General features: G+C 33.6%; 1 protein-coding gene across 1 annotated transcript in view; it reads right to left on the bottom strand.

Moving 5' to 3' along the window:
• The window catches only part of Faah2 (fatty acid amide hydrolase 2), a 154,659-nt gene that overhangs the window by 125,451 nt on the left and 11,619 nt on the right, over nucleotides 1–17,589 (bottom strand). The window contains exons 3-4 of the mRNA XM_077793646.1: nucleotides 12,636–12,772; nucleotides 3,228–3,437 (exon numbers count right to left, since the gene is read on the bottom strand). Of these exons, the coding sequence (XP_077649772.1) occupies nucleotides 3,228–3,437; nucleotides 12,636–12,772 (347 nt within the window). The remainder of the gene's footprint in view (nucleotides 1–3,227; nucleotides 3,438–12,635; nucleotides 12,773–17,589) is intronic.

The following is a 17,589-nucleotide window of genomic DNA, read 5'->3' as shown; positions in this document are numbered from 1 at the left end:
ATCAGACACTAGAAAGGCAATATGTCAAGCAATGGAAGGGAAACTGATATGATACAGCAATTTGTATATGGGGTAAAAGGGGGAGTTCATAATCCACGTGAATCAAACTGTGTAATATGATGTATTATGAACTATGTAATGTTATGAACGACCAATAAAAAAAAAAAAAGAGTGGGAAAAAAAAAAAAAAAAAAAAAAAAAAAAAAAAAAAAAAAAAAACAAGGTGCTGAAGCTGCCATTGGTCCATGTCCACTCTGAATCTTCCAGTTTAACTCTCAAAAAAAAAAAAAAAAAAAAAAAAAAAAAAGAAAATTACTGACAGAATCAGACATCAGACATGAAGATTTGAACTACTTCTAGGCACAGTGTAGCATGCCTATAATCCCAGGGACTCTGGAGACTGAGGCAGAAGGATCATGAGTTCAAGATTATGTGATAGTAGGAGCAAATATGACTCCATTTTGTTTTATGACTTCATCCTGTAAAACAACCATGCCAAGTAGAAGAGTCATGACTGGGGCAAGATGTTCTTTTCCTTTTGCTATAGAAACCTTTAAGAACATGGAACTACCTAATGGGGTATTGTTTCTGTAACTAGGGTAACGGGGCTCTGTTTCTGAAACTGGGGTGACTGGGCTAACTGTGATTGGTTAGGCTTGCCTCCGCTTGACTGCACTGTCCCGCTTCTGTAACCTGGCTTGCTTGCATTGGCTAGACCCCCGAACATCCCTTTTGCGGTTTTCAGGCTTATAAGGAGTGCCCTTGCAATTGTTCGGGGCTGATCAGGGGAACAGCTTTATGTTCTGGTCAGACACCACCCGTGTGCTTCAATAAAGGCTTGATTCCATTATAAAAAAAAAAAAAAAAAAAAAAAAATAAATTATGTCCTTACTAATTTTCTATTAATAAGACCTTTCAATTACTGATAGAGTTATTGTTGTCTATGGTGTTTATTTAGGTCTTCCCTGTTGTCTTTTGGTTTCACAAAATCCTCTTAAGTAACACCTATGATGCACATTTATTCCATTTTATTTCTCTGAAGTACAAGACCCCTATTTATATGGCAGTGAGGTATTTGAGGGAAGAAACAAGATATACTCTATAAACATATGTTTAGATTTTAGTCATTTAGTTAGGTTCTTCCTCTGGCCTGAGACCCTAACAACATGTGCTTCTCACATTTGTTTTGTTTTCCCACTTATATGGGAGAAGAAGCTAGAGGGGACTAGACATGAGTATTTCTTTTCCCCAATTTGTCAATTATCTCTGGCAATACCACAGTCTGTTTGGTTCTAATAAAATAGTCTCTCAGTGGGCATTCCTTGTTAGAAGAATGAGAAAACTTTGGAAGTATTTCAAAGAGGGTACTCCCCACTACCCCTACTACAAATATGAGGGAATTTTTCTCTAATCTTCACTGTAAGAACATGTTAGAGTTCCTGGAGTTAAAACTCATGGAAGTGTGGGACTTGTAAGACTGCATCCACCTGGAAATTTAAACCCTCAAACTTCACACTGAACCTCAGCAAGCCGTCAATTGTAGTTTAAGTGTTCCCTATTCTGTACATCCTTTGTTTTACACTTTCTAGGCTTTTACTTTACTAAGTTTTGGTAATCTCTCTATGCTTGTCTTTCTCCTCAATTTGAGGGAAGCACTATGCCCTATGACTTTAGTGTTCTTGCCAACATAAAAATGTTGTCAATATTCCGATTGTTCCAGTTTTTCTTACCATGTGGATGGAAGTAATAACTTTCAAGTTCTTTGTATGCCATAATTGAAACCTGTAGTCACAATGTTTTTAGTCATCACAATAATTTACAGGACAGTTTTTATTATTATGGCAAATTTACAGTCTGAGGAAACTGAATCCTGAGCATCTACTTTATGTGACCAAGATCAGATAACAAAGAAATTTCAAAAATCTGTTTGACTTTAGCAACCAAAACCTTCAACACCTTATATTAGTAACCCACGTACACATGCTTGATGTTGTATATTCTAGTGTTCATTATACTCTTGTTTTTTTTTTTACATAACTTGTAGCTCATTCTGATTTGCCTTTGATGGATACTTATCTTCTCACCTTCAAATTACTGAAGTTGACTAATCTTCTGTCATAGGCCTTGATTATTTTCCATCAATATATGGATTTTGTATAAATTTTTAAATTTACAGATAAGATACTTATCATAATTATGCTTATAATTTATAAATAATTATTAATAGTCCATATCTTTACTCTGACTCATAAAAAATGTTCAATTGGCCACCTGATACCTTCACTGTATGTCTTAAAAACATTCTAATCATAATATGTCCAAAATGTCACTCCTAAATCATGCTAAACACCCGTGTTTCCCCTATCCAATTTCCTCATTCTGAATATATCCTGTTGCTATCACTCAAGTCAGAAGTCTTGAGTTATTTTTCATTATTATTTTTACTTTTATATCCACATATTCATATTTAATCTATGAGTAGATCATATATATCTACCTCTGAAATGTCTCTTGCATACGATCTGCTTTCTTCATCTTGAGGAGCACTAGTTGAATCCACTCTCAATTACCTCTTGTGCTACCAAAATAGACTTCCACTTCTCTATTTACTATTTTCTTTGCTTCTCTACATAGTCTACATTAATCTACCTTTCCTATTTCACTTCTAGCTCCTCTGTTTTAATGAACTATATTGGTTTTCTTTATGTTCACTCTAAGCATTAAGCCACTTAGAGACATTTGTACTTTCTGTTACCTCTACTTACATTGTTCCTTGGCTCACCTACTTCTTCTCCTAATGAGTCACCAAATCTCTCTAATCAAATGAGTTTAAACATAAATATTAATTCCTCAGAGAGGTTTTCTATGAACACATCTTCTATATTCACAGTTTCTCTTACAAAGTAATTAATACTCAATATTCTTACACTATTTTATCACCTTTGTCTCCATAAGGAATAGGCAATTAGCTAAAGCATCTACATTAACTCATATTCTCTTCTTTTTCCCATCATACATAAATACACACACACACACACACACATACACACACACACACACAAAGTAACAATATGAATGTTCATTGTCACAATGGTCTTCAATGATCTGTTTCATAGTCACATTTCACAACTTTCTTTACCATAAATACTGACCATTGCTTTCTCAAAGTTTTGTGCAATATTGTATCTACTCCTCATAAGGATCCTTAACTAATATATCTAACTCACCAGAACTTCCACCTACAATATGCTGTAAATCATATGGGTTGTTGGATCGGCCATAGATCTTGTTACTGGATTCATACCACATGCACAATTCACTACAGTTGGTTATGCCAATGGGAATGGCACCTGCTTTCTTCAGTAATGCAACCACAGTGGCATCTGTTTTTGAAATAGCATCACGACGGTTCACAAGGCCAGAAGAATTGGGCATTCCTATAACATTCATAGAACAGAAAGTTTAAAAGAGTGACTGCTTATTGAGAATCCTCAAAAAACTAACCTGGCTGCTGTATAAGGTAATTTTCTTAGTACTGAAATGTGGTATGACATTTTGAAAAGTACACAGGTTTTGGAGTCAGGACAGTTCAAATTTGAACTCTATACCAAACCAACTTTTCAAACTGTGGATAAGTCACTTAACTTCTCTAACTTTTAGTTTGTATGAAGATTAAATGAGAGAATAAATGTCCAAACATTTAATAAATAAAAGTGGAATATAAATTTCACCATCTAACAACCCAAACAGGTAAGTCCATTTATTACTCACCTTAGAGATGAATATATTTAGAGAAGTAGAATGATTGTATCAAGATCATGCAGAAACATAAGACAGATATCAGGAAAGAATCAAGGTATACAGGAAATTTGGTATAAAATAGAAGTGGAGTCAGGCTGGTGGCTTTAATCCCATTTATCCTGGAGGCTGAGACAGGAGGATTCCAAGTTCAAGGCCAGTCTCAGCAATTTAGCAAGGCCTTAAGCAAATTAGTTAGACACTGCCTCAAAACAAAAAAACAAAAAGGACTGGGAATATGCACAGTAGTAAAGCACCTCTGGTGCTTTAATAATAAAAGTAAATAGAAATGGTGCTGAGATCAATAAGGAAATAATAACATTAATGGTTATGCTAGCTTTTAATATGAAAATATATCCATATACTATACCATAAACAAAACAGAATATAGAAATACTAACAACTTAAGTGTGGAAAAATAAAGCTTAAAGATTTATAACACATAAGTTGCAGATCAAAAATGATTGATTCCTCTCACCTATATAAAAAAAGTTTAACCTAAATATAAAGATAAGGAGAAAACAGAAAATCTCAAACTAGGAACATTTTATAAGAAAACTGCCAAGTACTCTTCAAAAAAATGTCATTAAGTACAGAGGAAAAAAATGAAAAAAAAAGTTTCAAAATAAAGAACAAGAGACCTAGCACATGGATTCAATTTGTGATAGTATTATAGAGAAAGAGAAAGAAAACTATGACAAACATTATAGCAACAATTAGTGAATTTGCAATATTAATTGCAGATTGGATAATAATATTCTTTCAATGTTAAAAGTTCTGAATTTGATAACTATACTGTAACTATGTAGGAGTGCCTTCTTTTTTTTAAGAAATACAATGATGTGTTTTAAAGTAAATATGTGCAATATTAAAGTTAATATGTGCAATATATCCTTTTTTAAAAGAGAGAGTGAGTGAGAAAGAGAGAGAGAGAGAGAGAGAGAGAGAGAGAGAGAGAGAGAGAGAGAGAGATTTTTTTTAAATATTTATTTTTCAGTTTTCGGCGGACACAACATCTTTGTTTGTATGTGGTGCTGAGGATAGAACCCGGGCTGCACGCATGACAAGCGAGTGCACTACCGCTTGAGCCACATCCCCAGCCCCAATAATATATCCTTAAATGGTTCATAAAATAGGGAGCAGGAGAGAAGAAAGGACAGAAGGAGTGTGATGGAAAAATAGAGAGATGGGAGAGGAAGAGGAAAAGGAAGAAAGGAAAAGGAAATGAGAGAATAAGAGGAGACAAAGAGAAATTAAACAAAGATGCAAAAGTGTTAATAATCAGTGACTATAAATAAAGGGTACATTTGAGTTGTTTGTGCTATTCTTGTAACATTTGCACATGTTTGAAATTATTCACCTACAAAAACTTTAACTTTAAAACAAATTTGTTCAAGATCACACAGCAAAAAAGAGAGAACTAAGATTTAATTATGGATCCAAAGACTTTAACCTCTATATTTCTACTGTACTCTCATTAAATTACCATTGAAGTAAAGATTACAGTTTTAGGATAATGCTTTAACTTCTTTATTTACTTTAATTTTTAAGAATATATCTGAACATGCCTGTTCTTTGTGTCCTTGCTGTACCTGTCAATTAGTTCAGCATTTCTATTGTAATTAAACAAATCCTGATTTTACTGGATATGTTCAATTTAGTCATAATATATAATCCCTTTAAGATGTTGCTAGCTTTATTTTTTAAAATTTTTTATTTTTTATTTTTGCTGAGGAATTATTTACACCAATATTCAGGGGGATAATTTGTATATAATTTTCTTTTAATGTGATGTCTTCCTTCTGGTTTGTTATAAGGCTGACACTGGCCTCAAGTAATTAGTTATGAAGGTGTTTCCTCCTCCTATTTTATAGAAGAGTTTTTGAAGGATTAGCATTATTTCTTTATAAATTTTTTAATTATAATTTGTTATGTATGACAGCAAAATGCATTACAATTCATATTACACATATAAAACACAACTTATCGTGTCTCTGATTGTATACAAAGTATACATTCGTGTCTTCATACATGTACTTACGGTAATGATGTCATCTCATTCCACCAACATTTCTAACCCCATGCCCCCTCCCTTGTCCTTCCACCCTTTTGACGTATCTAGAGTTCACTTACTCTTCCCATACACCCCCCTCTCAACCCCACTATGAATCAGCTTCCTTATATCAGAGAAAAATATTCGGCATTCAGTTTATGGGAATTGACTTACTTCGCTTAGCATGATATTCTCCAATTCCATGCAGTTACCTGCAGATGTCATGATTTTATTCTCTATTATTGCTGAGTAATATCCCATTGTGTGTATATACACATTTTCTTTATCCATTCATTTACTGAAGGGCATCTAGGTTGATTCCACAGTTTAGCTATTGTGAATTGTGCTGCTATAAACATTGATGTGGGTGTGTCCCTGTAGTATGCTGTTTTTAAGTCTTTGGATATAGACCAAAGAGTGAGATAGCTGGGTCAAAAGGTGGATTCATTCCCAGGTTTCCCAGGAATCTCCATACTGCTTTCCATATTGGTTGCACCAACATGCAGTCCCATCAGCAATGTATGAGTGTGCCTTTTTCCCCACATCCTCACCACTACTTACTGTCATTTGTATTCTTAATAGCTGCCATTCTGACTGGAGTGAGATGAAATCTTAGTTTTGACTTGCATTACTCTAATCGTTAGAGATGTTGAACATTTTTCATATATTTGTTGATTGATTGTGTGTCCTCTTCTGAGAAGTGACTGTTCAGTTCTTTGGCCCATTTATGAGGTTATTTGTTTGTTTGTTTGTTTTTGGTGTTTGGCTTTTTGAGTTCTTTATATACTGATGTGCAAGTGGTAAAAATTTGCTCCCAAGCTGTAGGCTCTCTATTCATCTGATTGTTTCTTAAGATGAGAAGAAGCTTTTTAGTTTGAATTCATCTAATATATTGATTATTGATTTTAATTTTTATGCTATAGGAGTCTTATTAAGGAAGTAGGGGCCCAATCCAATATGATGGAGATTTGAGCCTAGTTTTTCTTGTATTAGATGCAGAGTCTCTGGTTTAATTCCTAGGTCCTTGATCCACTTTGAGTTGAGTTTTGTGCATGGTGAGAGAGAGGGTTTAATTTCATTCTGTTGCACATGGAGCTCCAGTTTTTCTAGCATCATTTGTTGAAGAGGCTATCTTTCTCAAATGTATATTTTTGGCACCTTTGTCTAATATAAGATAACTGTAATTATGTGGGTTTAGTCTCTGTGCCCTCTATTCTGTATCATTGGTCTACTAGTCTGTTTTGGTGTTAATACCATGCTGTTTTTGTTACTATTGCTCTGTAGTATAGTTTGAAGTCTGGTATAGTGATGCCACCTTCTTCACACTTCTTGCTAAGCATTGTTTTAGCTATGCTGGGTTTCTAATTTCTCCAGATGAATTTCATGACTGATTTTTCTATTTCTATGAGTAATGTCATTGTGATTTTGATTGGAATTGCATTAAATCTGTATATTGCTTTTGGTAGTATGGTCATTTTGATAATATTAATTCTGCCTATCCAAGAGCAAGGTAGATCTTTCCATCTTCTAAGGTCTTCTTGATTTCTTTCTTTAGGGTTCTGTAGTTGTCATTGTATAGATCTTTCACCTCTTTCATTACGTCAATTCCCAAGTATCTTTTTTTTTAGGTTGTTGTAAATGGGGTAGTTTTCCTCATTTCCTTCTCAGAAGCTTTGTCATTAATATACATATTTGAGTTATGGGTGTTGATTTTATATCCTGTTACTTTGCTGAATTCATTTATGAGTTCTAAAAGTTTTCTGGTGGAGCTTTGTGGGTCTTCTAGATATAGAATCATATTGTCAGCAAATAGTGCTAATTTAAGTTCTTCTTTTCCTGTACATATCCCTTTAATTTCTTTTCTATGTCTAATTGCTCTGGCCAGTGTTTCAAGAACTATGTTAAATAGAAGTGGTGAAAGAGGGCGTCCCTGTCTTGTTTCAGTTTTTATAGGGATTGCCTTTAATATTTCTCCATTTTGAATAATGTTGGCCTGAGGCTTAGTGTAGATAGCTTTTATGATGTTGAAATATGTTCCTGTTATCCCTATTTTCCTAGTGTTTTGAAAATGAAGGGGTGCTGTATTTTGTCAAATGCTCTTTCTGCATCTATTGAGATGATCATATTATTCTTATCTTTAAGTCTATTGATGTGATGAATTACATTTATTGATTTCTGTATGTTGAACCAACCTTGCATCCCTAGGATGAATCCCACTTGATGATGGTTCACAATCTTTTTGATATGTTTTTTGTATTCAATTTGCCAGAATTTTATTGAGAATTTTTGTATCTATGTTCATTAGAGATATTGGTCTGAAGTTTTCTTTCTTTGATGTGTCTTTGCCTGGTTTTGGAATCAGGTTGATATTGGTCTCATAGAATGAGTTTGGAAGTGCTCCTTCTTTTTCTATTTCCTGAAATAAATAAAGGTCTTGTAGAATTCTGCTATATATATCTAGTCCTGGGCTTTTCTTGGTTGATAGGCATCTGATGGTGTCTTCTATTTCATTTCTTGAAATTGATCTGTTTAAATTGTATATATCATCCTGTTTCAATTTGGGTGAATCATATGACTCTAGAAATTTTTCAATGACTTCAATATTGTCTATTTTATTGGAATACACGGTTTCAAAATAATTTCTAATTATGTTCTGTATTTCTGTAGTGTCTACTGTGAAATTTCCTTTTTCGTCATGTTAGTCATTTGAGTTTTCTCTCTCCTTCTCTTTCTTAGCATGGCTAAGGGTTTGTTAATTTTATCTATTTTTTCAAAGAACCAACATTTTCTTTTGTCACTTTTTTCAATTGTTTCTTTTCTTTCAGTTTCATTGATTTCAGCTCTGATTTTAATTATTTCCTGCCATCTACTATTCTTGGTGTTGATTTGTTCTTCTTTTTCTAGGGCTTTGAGATGTAATGTGTAGTCACTTATTTGTTGACTTTTTCTTCATATCCTTCATAGTGTCCCAGAGATTTTTGATATGTTGTGTCTGTGTTCTCATTCACCTCTAAAATTTTTAATCTCCTCCTTGATGCCTTTTGCAACCATTAATCATTCAGTAGCATATTATTTAGTCTCTAAGTGTTGGAATAGCTTTTATTTTTTATTTTATCATTTATTATTCCATTTTGATCTGATAGAATGCAGGGTAATATCTCTACATTTTTACATTTGCTAAGAGTTGCTTTGTGACATAATATACAATCTATTTTAGAGAAGAATTCATGTGCTGCTGAGGAGAAAGTGTATTCATTCATTGAAGGATGAAATATTCTATATATGTCAGTTAAGTCTAAGTTATTGATTGTATTATTAAGTTCTATAGTTTATTTGTTTAGATTTTGTATGGAAGAACTATTCAGTGGTGAAAGAGGTGTGTTAATACATCCCAGAATTACTGTATTGTCTATTTGAATCTTGAACCTGAGAAGGGTTTGTTTGATGAACATAGATGCTCCATTGTTTAGGGCATATAAATTTATTATTATTATTATGTCTTGTTGATGAATAGTTCCTTTAAGTAGTATGAAATAACCTTTATCCTTTTTAATTAACTTTGACTTGAAGTCTACTTTATTTGTTATGAGGTTGGAAACTCCTTGTTGCTTCTGCAGTCCATATGAGTGTTATGATTTTTCTCAACCTTTCACCTTCAATCTCTGGATATCATTTCCTATGAGATGAGTCTCTTGAAGGCAGAATATTTTTGGATCTTTTTTTTAAATCCAACCTGCCAGTCTATGTCTTTTGATTGTCAATGGTCCCACTTGGGTACCAGGTAGTCCTGCATGGGTGAGTAGTTGGGAGATCTATTCTGATGCTGAGGCCTGGAGCCCTGGATGGACAAGGTGACCGTGATTCCTGAACGGGAGCAGGAATATAGTTTGCAGGGAAGCAGTATTCTCACTACTTCAGTCTGTAGTCACAGAGCAACATAGAAAGCTGCCTCCTTCTTGCCCGCCATTTTGGATTGGTATTATTTCTTAATTAAATATTAACCAAAGTCATTAGTGAAGTCATTACAACCTGGGTTATTTACTATGAATTTCCTTACCTGCTATAGCCTACTCATATTTTCCCTTTGCTTTGGAGTCATTTTTCTTTATTTGTGTCTTTCTGGAAATCTATTTCACTTAAATTGTCTAATTTGTTGCAATGAAGTTTTCATTATATTATCTTATAACTGCTTTAACAGCTTTAGAAACTATAGTCATGCCATCTGTTTCCTTCCTATTTTATAATATATTTTTCTCTTTTATTATAACATTAGTAGAAGTTTGTCAGAATTGTTGATCATTCCCATTCCTCATAGAAATAGAAAAAGCAGTCATGAAATTCATCTGGAAAAATAAGGGACCCAGAATAGCTAAAGCAGTCCTTATCAGGAAGAGTGAAGCAGGTGGCATCAGTATACCAGACCTTAAACTATACTACAGAGCAATAGTAACAAAAACAGCATGGTATTGGCACCAAAACAGACTGGTAGACCAATGGTACAGAGTAGAGGACACAAAGACCCCACATAATTACAGTTATCTTATATTAGACAATGGTGCCAAAAACATAAATTGGAGAAAAGATAGACTCTTCAACAAATGGTGCTAGGAAAACTGGAAATCCATATGCAACAAAATGAAATTAAACCCCTATCTCTCTCCATGCAAAAAACTAAACTCAAAATGGATCAAGGACTTAGGGATAAAACCAGAGACCCTGCTTCTAATAGAAGAAAAAGTAGGCCTAATCTCCATCATGTGGGATTAGGCCCCAACTTCCTTAATAAGATTCCTTTGGTGCAAGAATTAATATCAACAATCAATAAATGGAATAGACTCAAACTAAAAAGTTTCTTGTCAGCAAAAGAAACAATCTGTGAGGTGAATAGAGAGTCTACATCTTGGGAGCAAATACATCAGGTAGAGAACTAATCTCTAGGGTACATAAAGAACTCAAAAAGCTAAGTACCAAGAAAATAAATAACCCAATCAATAAATGGGCCAAGGACCTGAACAGACACTTCTCAGAAGATGATATACAGTCAATCACAAATATATGAAAAAAATGTTCATCATCACTCGCAATTAGAGAAATGCAAATCAAAACCCCTCTAAGATTTCATCTCACTGCAGTCAGAATGGCAGCTATTATGAAGACAAACAACAAGTGTTGGCGAGGATGTGGGGAAAAGGTACACTCATACACTGCTGGTGGGACTGCAAATTGGTGCAGTAAATATGGAAAGCAGTATGGATATTTCTTGGAAAATTTGGAATGGAACCACCATTTGACCCAGCTATCCCTCTCCTCGGTCTATACCCAAAGGACTTAAAAACAGCATACCTCAGAGATACAGCCACATCAATATTTATATCAGCACAATTCACAATAGCTAAATTGTATAACCAACCTAGATGGCCCTTCCTCAGGGTTCCTTTGACTGGAACCATCCTAGGTGCCCTTCCTTTGAACTAACCTAGATGCCTTTCAGTAGATTAATGGATAAAAAATATGTGGCATATATACACATTATTAGTCAGCAATAAAAGAGGTTAAAATGATGGCATTTGCAGGTCAATGGACAGCGTTGGAGAAGATAATGAAGGGGGCATTGGAAGAATGGACTAACTCCAAATAGGGCACAGGGGTTGGAGGGGATGGGAGGGTGTATGGGGTTAGTAATGATGGTGGAATGTGATGATCATTATTATCCAAAGTGCATGTATAAAAACAGAAATTGGTGTGAATATAACTGTGTATACAACCAGAAATATGAAAAATTGTGCTCTATGTGTAATAAGAATTGTAATGCATTCGCTGTCAAATATATATAAATTTAAAAAAAAGAATTGTTGATCATTCCAAAGAATCAAAATTTTAGTTCATTGATTTTACCTACTGTTTTAGTGTTTTTATCTCATTGATTTACACTCTAAACTTCTCATTCCTTCCTTCTTAGTCTAGGTTTTTTTTTTCATTTGATAGTTCACTAAGTTGGAAACTTATCTATTTGAAATATTTTTTTCTTCTCGAATATACTCAAAGCCATAAATTTACCTCTATATACTCTTTTAGCTCATTCCATAAAATTTTTTACATTGTTATTTTGTTTACATTCAGTTCAAAGTTCCCCTGATAATTTATTACTTTGGCCCATATATTTTTTAAAAGCATGATGGTACATCCACAAGACATTAATTTTAAAAATCCTATCACTAAATCACACAAAGAACAGTGAAATAAAAGGAAGGGAACCAGGTGTGGAAAGGAGAGGATGGGGAAATACTGGGAAATGAAGTACTAGTTATGATCCATGCTTTTATAATTATGTCATAGTATATTCTAATGTCACATAGATCTAAAAATAACCAATAAAAATGTCATGTTAAAAAAATAAATGAATATATGATCAAAATTCTGAAAAAAGATAATATTCACTTTAACATTTATATTATACTAAGTAGATTTTAAAAATAAATTAGTCTTAAATTTAATCAATGCAATATAATCAATACAATAATACAGGAGAACATCACTCTGTTGTGAGTCCTAATTAGTATTGAACACAGTGGCCTCTTATGCCATATAGGTATAAGGATGACCATTATAGGATGACCCATTTCACTTCTCTGTGGAATTTGGTGAATATTTTATCTCATTTCAAAACTAAAGAGAAATTTTAGTCCTCCACTTTGATGTTGTCCTTTTCATTTTATCTGTTTAGAAAATGTATGCCACTTCTGAGTTTAACTCTTGTAGTCAAAAAAATTACAAAGGATAATACCTTGTAGTTGGAAAGCTTCCTTTACTGTCAAAGGAACCCCAAGGAAGGGCCATTTCTTTTCCAGGGTGGATTCATCTTCGAGTTTCTCTGAAAGCCTTTGATCAACAGCATAAGCCTCCTTTTTGGCTGCCTCAAATCTAGTAAGAAATTAAACAGCACAAATGTAAACTACATAAATTAAACAACTACCCAATTTTATTAAAAGAGCAGATATAAACATAATATAACTAATATACTTGCCAAAAGACTTACAAAGTGAGCATTTAATCCAGTGATTCTCCTTTTAAGAATCCATCATAAGAACAGTGATCTAACACACTATCAAGGATCACTGTGGAAAGCTGATTTGTACAACATTATTTTTATTAAAAATTAAGAAACCTTTCATCAAACAAATTATGATAGATATCCATTATAGACAACTGCACAGTTGCTTGAAGGTTTCATTACTCTGGAAATTCTCATTATGCAATATGACTGAATTTAAATGAAGAGATCACAGCGTGATATTTTCAACAAAATCTCAAACACATGAAAAATGTACATATATATATATAAGCAAAATAAAACATTAAGAGTGAATAACAACTCCTTTGGTGCAAAGATTATGGGTGAGTTCTTGCATTTTACAAATTTTCTAGAATATATACAATTCACAGCAGAAGGAAATATAATAAATCAATATGTCCAAAAGAACACAATTTGAATGTATGTACTAATATGAACACCAAAGTATGTAATTACAATGGAACTTCTCAATGTTTCAACTACTAACTCTTTAAAAGAGAAATTCAAAATTGTCTAAATAGCATGTCATATGAATGTAAAATATTTAAAGAAAATTAAAGGTACATAAATAAGAAAATAAGTCAAATATTCTCTGTTTGCTTATGCCAGAAGATTTTACCAGAAGACTTCTACAGCTGATAAGAAAATTCAGACAAGCAGCAGGATATAATATACATAAATCAACAGTTTTTCTATACTCCACTAACAAATATGCTGAGAAAGAAATCAGGAAAACTATCCCATTCACAATTGCCTCAAATAATACTTAGTAATAAATCTAACCAAGGAGATGAAAAATCTATACAATTAAAACTACATAAAACTGAAGGAATTAATCAAAGATCTTAGAAGATGAGAAGAGCTCCCATGTTCTTGTGTAAGCAAAATTAATATAGTTTAAATGACTATTATGGTTTGGATGTGAGGTGTCCCTCAAAAGTTCAATGCAAGAAGGTTCAGAGGAGAAATAATTGGGTTTTGAGAGTTTTAGCCCAATCAGTGAATTAATACCATGATATGGATTAACTGAATGGAATTGAAGTGAGAGGTTATAGCTGTTGGAGGTGAGAACTGGGGCATGGATTTGGGGTATATACTTGTATGTGACAAGTGGAGACTCTCTCTCTCTCTGCTTCCTAAACACCATATGAGTTTCTTCACTCTGACACACTCTTCTTCCATGTTGTTCTGCCTCTCCTTGAGCCCCAAGGAATGGAGCCTACCATCTATGGATTGAGATCTTTGAAACCATGAGCCTCCAAATAAACTTTTCCTCCCCTAAAATTATTTTGGTCAGATTTTTTTAGTCACAGCAGTGAAATAGCTGACTAAAACAATATGCAAAGCAATATACAGATTCAATGCAGTCTCCATCAAAACACCAAAGGTATTCTTCACATAACTACAAAAAAGTCCTAAATTTCACTGGAAAGAATAAAATACACAGAATAGTCAATAATCCTGAGCAATAAGAGTGATGCTGGAGGCATCACAATACCTGATCTTAAATTACCATACAAAACTATAGTAACAAAAATGGCATGGGATTGTCATCACAATAGACACAAAGATGAACAGAGTACAATAAAAGACCCAGAGACAAACCCACATAGATGCAGGCATCCAATACTAAATTAAGGTGTCAAAAATATGTTGGAGAAAAGACAGCCTTTTAAACAATTGTGCTAGGAAAATTAGATGTCCATATGAAGAAAAATGAAACTATAATTCCCCCTGCACAAAAGTCAAATCAAAGTGGATCAAAGACCTAGGAATTAGGCCAGACACTGCAACTGCTAGAAGAAAACAGAGAATCAAAACTCCATCATATTGGCAAAGGCACTGACTTCCTTATAAAGTCTCCCAAAACTCAAAAAATAAAACCAAGAATCAATAATTGGGACATCAAATTAAAAAGCTTTGGTACAGCAAAGAAAATGATTAAGAGAATGAAGAGAAAGAGCCTATAGAATGGGAGAAAATCTTTACCAGCTGCTCCTCTGACATGGGATTAATATTCAGAATATATAAAGAACTCAAAAAGCTTAACATAAAAAATAACTCAATCAAAAATGGGCAAAAGAACTAAACAGACATTCCTAAAACAAGAAACACAAATGTCCAATAAATATATCAAATATACAAAAGGTTTAACATCTCTAACCATCAGGGAAATGCAAATCAAAAACACACTGACATTTCATCCCACTCCATTCAGAATGGCAATTATAAAGGTTACTACTAATAATAAATGCCAGCAAGAATGAGGGGGAAAATGTACACTCAAACATTCTTGGTGGGAATGCAAATTAGTAAAACCCCACTCAGGAAAGTAATATGGAGATTCATCAAAAACCTAGAAATGGAACCACTCTATTACCCAGGTATCACTCTCCTTAGTACTTATCCAAAATAACTAAAATCAGCATAATAGTTATATGGCCACATCAATATTTATAAAAGCACCATTCACAATAGCCAAATTATGGTATCAGTCCTGATGCCCATCATAAATGGATAGATTAATAAAATGTGATATATATACACACACACACATATATGTATATATGCATATATAATAAAGTTTTACTTAGCCATGAAATTATGGCATTTGCTGTTAAATTGATAGAGCTGGAGTACATTATGTTACGTGAAATAAGAAATAAGTCAGATTCAGAAAATTAAGGGTAGAATGTTTTATCTCATATGTGGAAGCTACAGAAAAATAAGGAGAAAGGAAGCACATCAGATATCATAAAGATAAAGGGAAGATCAGTGGAGAAGAAAAAGGAGATCAAGAGAAAGGAAGGAGGGACAGAAAAGAGGAGGAAATGTGTAATGAATAACAAAATCACACTGTATGCATGTATATATGTATATATATATATATATATATATATATATATATATGTGTGTGTGTATATATAAAACACCAGTCAAGAATAAATAAATAAATGAGTAAAAGGAGGATCAATAGAGTAGAGGAAGGAGAACAGGAGGAGGGATTTAGAGAGAGAAAGTTGTGGGCACCTAGGACTGAAATAGAGTAAGTGAAATTCCATGCATGTATGATTTTGTCAAAATGAACTCAACTTGGGCTGGGGATGTGGCTCAAGCAGTAGCACACTCGCCTGGCGTGCACCACATACCAACAAAGATGTTGTGTCCACCAAAAAGCTAAAAAATGAATATTAAAAAAAAATCTCTCTCTCTCTCTCTCTCTCTCTCTCTCTCTCTCTCTCTCTCTTTAAAAAAAATGAACTCAACTATTATGTATAACTATAATGGACTAATAAAAAAACATTAAAAAGACCCAGGTGGGTTTTGACAATTTTTATCTTCATAATACCTGAAAGACTATCATGCAGAAAAGTGAACAGAATTAGTCCACATGGTAACTGAGTCCAACCGGTCAAAGCCATAGCAAAAAAGATTCCAGCTACATTCCAAATCTACAAGAGTGAAATAGAGGACAATGAGTTCCCCATCACTGAAAGAGTTCAAGCCAGTTTTGAACTTGTGTGTGGTAGGAATAGGTAGAAGCAACATGAGAATTAGGCAGAAACTTCTAGGCATGCAATTTGGTGATTTTTATGATAATCTCTTAATCTTGCCATCTAAATACATTATTAGTGTTTGATCTCCAACTTTTTTTACAATTCCCATCAATAAAATCCTTTTGGAATACATCTTCCAATAAGGCAGCAAAGACAAGAATGTGTAAAAATGGATGAATGTACCCATCCTTTATTTAATAATACAGTATTTCTCTTGAAAAAAAAATTTATACAAAGTGCTCTTGAAACTTCCCTAAGATGGAGGATTTATCACTGCAAAGTGTATATGCTCATGTTAAGTCATTGCTCCATCAAGGTCATGAAAATTCCTGATAAGCACATCTTCTAGGAGAAAAGATTTATTTTAGTTTCAAAGGGTTCAGTCTATGGTTGGCTATCTCCAAGGTATAAACATCATAGTGGCAGGGCATGGCCATATTATGCTATGTCCTCATATTAATATATCACAATGAATACCATTTTATATATAATTATTATATACAAATTTAAAAATTAGAAGAGAGACCATTAGAGTAAAGGAGTGGGATCAGGGGGCAGAGAATGGGAGGTACTAGGGAAGGAAACTGATCAAATGTTATGTGCACTTACAAATATGTCACCATGAATCCCACCTTTATAGATGATTATAATTCATGAAAAAAGAATTAATCACAAATCAAAAGCAAAGTCATAATGTTAAGTGTTGTAGACATTGTTGGTTGCTTACCCCAAGATCCACTATTCTCCTGTACTAATAAAACCTCAATTTTTTCAGGCACTTACCTTTCTATCACTGTCATGTGCATTAGAGAAAATTATCTAATCACTAGCTTTAAGAGTATGATTTTGGGGGCTGGGGTTGTAGCTCAGTAGTAGGGCATTGGCCTAGCATGTGTGAGGCACTGGGTTCAATTTTCTTGCCAGAAATTGTCTACCTATTGACATTTGATCACAATTTTGGTACTTGAGACATGAGAATAAGGTTGATAAGTGAGGATGTCCAAGACAAAATTAAACCCTTAGGCTATTGATGACATTTTTTATGCCACGAATCAATCCTTTAGCTAAACTATCAAAAGATTTCCTATTTTGTGTAATGATATATTTTA

This window comes from Urocitellus parryii, chromosome X (genome assembly GCF_045843805.1).
Source record: "Urocitellus parryii isolate mUroPar1 chromosome X, mUroPar1.hap1, whole genome shotgun sequence".
In the NCBI taxonomy this organism is placed as follows: Eukaryota; Metazoa; Chordata; class Mammalia; order Rodentia; family Sciuridae; genus Urocitellus; species Urocitellus parryii.
Note: the sequence above shows the minus strand (reverse complement) of the source record. Positions and strands in the feature narration are given on the sequence as shown.